A 3,484-nucleotide genomic window follows, 5' to 3' on the forward strand; every position below is an offset into this window, starting at 1 on the left:
ACAAAAAGCAAACAAGAAAGGTTCAAGGCCTGCCCTTGGTCTGAGTATCTGTCAACCATTTGGTTTTAAGTGGAAACTGTCTCTTTGAATTTCGAGGAGATTGTGCACATGCGTAGTAGAACCCTCCGAGGGTGGGGCTGGGGTGTTCACTAGCTCAGGCACCCCTATAGTCACCAGAATGGAGGTACACAGACAGCAAGGGACCAATGAAGAGATACCAAAAAAAAAGAATGTCCACACCTCTATCTCTGGGGCTCTGTCAGGCATCCGTGGCTGCTCTGATCCTTTCCCCGCTTGGCCCCACACAAGATGGTGGCTCCTGGAGCAGCTGAGCGTCCCGAACCAGGAAGCAATGGATTTTTTGCTTCTGCCACAAACTTTCCCAGCTGTAAGTCTTCCAACCTTCTAAATATTCCTTTATATGTGGTTCAGAGTTCTGGGACCATCCCCTGAGCCTTCTTGGTCCTGTATTCTGTGTTGTTGCCGGCAGAGCTTGTTAATGCACTTCCACCTGACCCGCCATCTTTTCACCTCTATCTGAACTGGCTCTATTTATCCTCTTTAATAGTCTTTTCCGTCTGTTAATTTCTTATTGCTATATTAATTGTATGCAATTCTTGTAATGTGACTTTATAAAGATGATTCATTTTAGATTTTCAAATCCTATGCATTTTCTCCCAATATGTTTAATAGATACTATATCTTTTTAGAATTTCTAAATATAGATTCCTAACAAGTTCTCTGTGACGATCTTATAAATTGTTTATTGACCGGTTGTATTTTCACTACTTTGAGTCACAAAGTAGTCCATTAAGTTAAGTGAAGGTCAGCGGTTCAAACTTACCAGTTAATTCTCAGAAACCCTATACAATGTCGCTATGAATTGGAACCAACACTATGGCACTTAATAACAACAACTCCCATGGTCAACAGGTTGCAAAACTAAGCTATTTTTATGCCTTTGACTTTACAAAGATGTTGCATCTTAGACTTTCAAATTCATGCCTTTTCTCTCACAATGTTTAAAAGATACTATGCCTTTTTAAAATTTCTAAAGATAGATTCTTATCAAGTTCCATGTGACAGTGTTATAAATTGTTTATTCTCTGGTTTTATTTTCACTGCTTTGGGCTACACTGACACCATTAAGTGAAGACAAATGGTAAGTTGATTCAGTCTAATCCAGTGGCGGAAAGGACTCAAAGATATGGCAAAAGTAACTCTTTTTATGCCTTTGTCACTACTAGGAAGCATTCCTAACAATAATAATGAAATCTAAACAACCTTGGCATATTCACCAAGTAATGTTTTTGCTATTGTTAGGTACTATTGAGTTGATTCCGACTCATAGAGACCCTTTGCACAACAGAACAAAACACTGCCCTGTTTTGCCATCCTCATGATTGTAATGTTTGAGCCCATGTATAAATCCATCTTGTTGGAGGTCACTCTCTTTTACCATGATCCTCCAAGTAATATTCCCATCTATTTACCTCCAGCTAATTTCCAGCACCTATCTCATTGCTCTGTTGGGAATTAGAAGGATAAAAACAAGAATGGCAGCATGTGACTACCACCCCCGCTCAGTTTGAATCTGTCACACACAGGGTTAGGTCATCTCTAGGGACTTTTCCTGTTCTATGATTATATCCTTTCCTCCACATCCAGTTTCATTAAAAGACATCATTCTCACCGCCTCCTGTTCTCACACTGCCATTTCCCCATGACAGCAACTAAATCCAGAAGCTGATATAATATTAGACTCTTCAAGTCCTGATGTTCAATGAAAAATTGTCAAAATAAAAATTCTCATCACCGTTTTTACTGTATAAATCTCATTACTTCAGTTGTCTCCCCTATGATTGTAGTCTCGAAGTAGAATTTCATGTTCTGTGATATTAAATTCTCAAACTGCTCTTACATAATGCTGAAAATTGGCAGCAAAGTTGCTGTAATGGTGAACTAATGTTGAGTATATGTTTTGAGTTTGAAATTCTATCTCCTGTAATCAGTGGAGGTTTAACTGGACATTTCAACATACTTCATAAAAACACATTCCTAGTCACAGAGATAATTTATTAATATTATATTTCTTTTTCTTAATTTATATGTGATATCTTTAGAAAATATTTTGGTCCCAACTCAGTCACTTATCTCCCTTCAAAGAGTGGCTTACAATAATACTATTAAGATTAATTGCAGTCTGATATGCCCTAAGGTTTCAATCTGTCTTAGGAATCTATGATGTGGTGTGGACTTATGTGAGATCCTATTGTATTTCCAGTGGATATGGTCCAAGATGAACTTTCATCTTTAAACTTTCATGCTTTAAAAATCCAGGTTATATTGACATAGGTAGTACACAGTAGCTTTAATGCATTGATCAATTAAAAGTACGAGGATTTAAGCATCCACTCATGCAGAAGAACTAAGCTCAGTCCCAAATTCATCCAAATTCAGTTGAGTTATCAGTCAAAAATATACACTTGGAATATTATAATGGTTTTATTTTGTCACTGGGTAGCTTTGTGTCAAGAATTTGGGTCAGACCTTCAATGACTCTTTATACCATATCCAGATTTTAAACAAACACAGTTTTTCTTGATAATAGAATTATGACTAAGTCTTTCCTTTCCTCCTTTGTTTCAGATCCTCCAATATGAAGACAGCACAGTTCAAAAGAGAAAGGGCTTAATGATAGAGCTGATAGTGTAAGTCCCTATAGGTACAGCATAGCCCTACTTCCTGAGACACCCACAGGCTAACTCCTCTGCCAATCTCCAAGTGGCAACATGATCCTAGTTCACCATAGCCTGACTTTTAAAAAAAGAAAGAGGTTAGGAGTTTTGGGTATCTAAGTCAAAACATTGGAGCTTAAATCTTTGTTGTTTTTTGCTTACTGGCTTTCTGATATTGGACAGGCTACTTTAAGCTAGAAATGAAAACATATCTCTCAAGGTTGTTATGAAAACAAAATGAGATTATGTGTGGAAAGTACTTAGTATTAAAAAAAAAAGTTAAGGAGATCAATACCATCATTAGTTAATTTACAACATCTAAAGAGAGGTTTCAGTTATCTTTCATCTCAAGAAAATCAAATGGCATGTGTTTCCTCTAGTCTGAACATCAGAATTTCCAGAACTAGACCAGTTGTTTTCTTGAAAGATAACATTTTTCATATGAGGGTAAGTCAAAAAGTATTACTACAAAATCATAGAAACCCTAATTTAAAAATATATACATATACCAAAATATTAAGCTTATATTTCTTAACATATCCTCCATCTTCTTGTTGTTGTTATAGGTGCCATCGAGTCAGTACCGACTCATAGTGACCTTATGCACAACAGAATGAAACATTGCCTGGTTCTGCGCCAACCTCATAATCATTGCTACATTTGAGCCCATCGTGGCTGCCACTGTGCCAATCCATCTCCTTGAGGGTATTCCACATTTTCTCCAACCCTCCAGTTTGCCAAACATG

The 3,484-nt window shown here is 37.1% G+C and overlaps 1 protein-coding gene across 1 annotated transcript in view; it reads left to right on the plus strand.

Annotated features, from left to right (window-relative positions):
* Positions 1–2,695, plus strand: part of LOC102832351 — a 43,421-nt gene extending 40,726 nt beyond the window's left edge. The window contains exon 7 of the mRNA XM_006861855.1: positions 2,650–2,695. Coding sequence (XP_006861917.1) covers positions 2,650–2,695 — 46 coding nt within the window. The remainder of the gene's footprint in view (positions 1–2,649) is intronic.
* The last annotated feature ends 789 nt before the right edge of the window (positions 2,696–3,484 follow it).

The sequence above is a fragment of the Chrysochloris asiatica genome, unplaced genomic scaffold (assembly GCF_000296735.1).
Source record: "Chrysochloris asiatica unplaced genomic scaffold, ChrAsi1.0 scaffold00043, whole genome shotgun sequence".
Taxonomy (NCBI): domain Eukaryota; kingdom Metazoa; phylum Chordata; class Mammalia; order Afrosoricida; family Chrysochloridae; genus Chrysochloris; species Chrysochloris asiatica.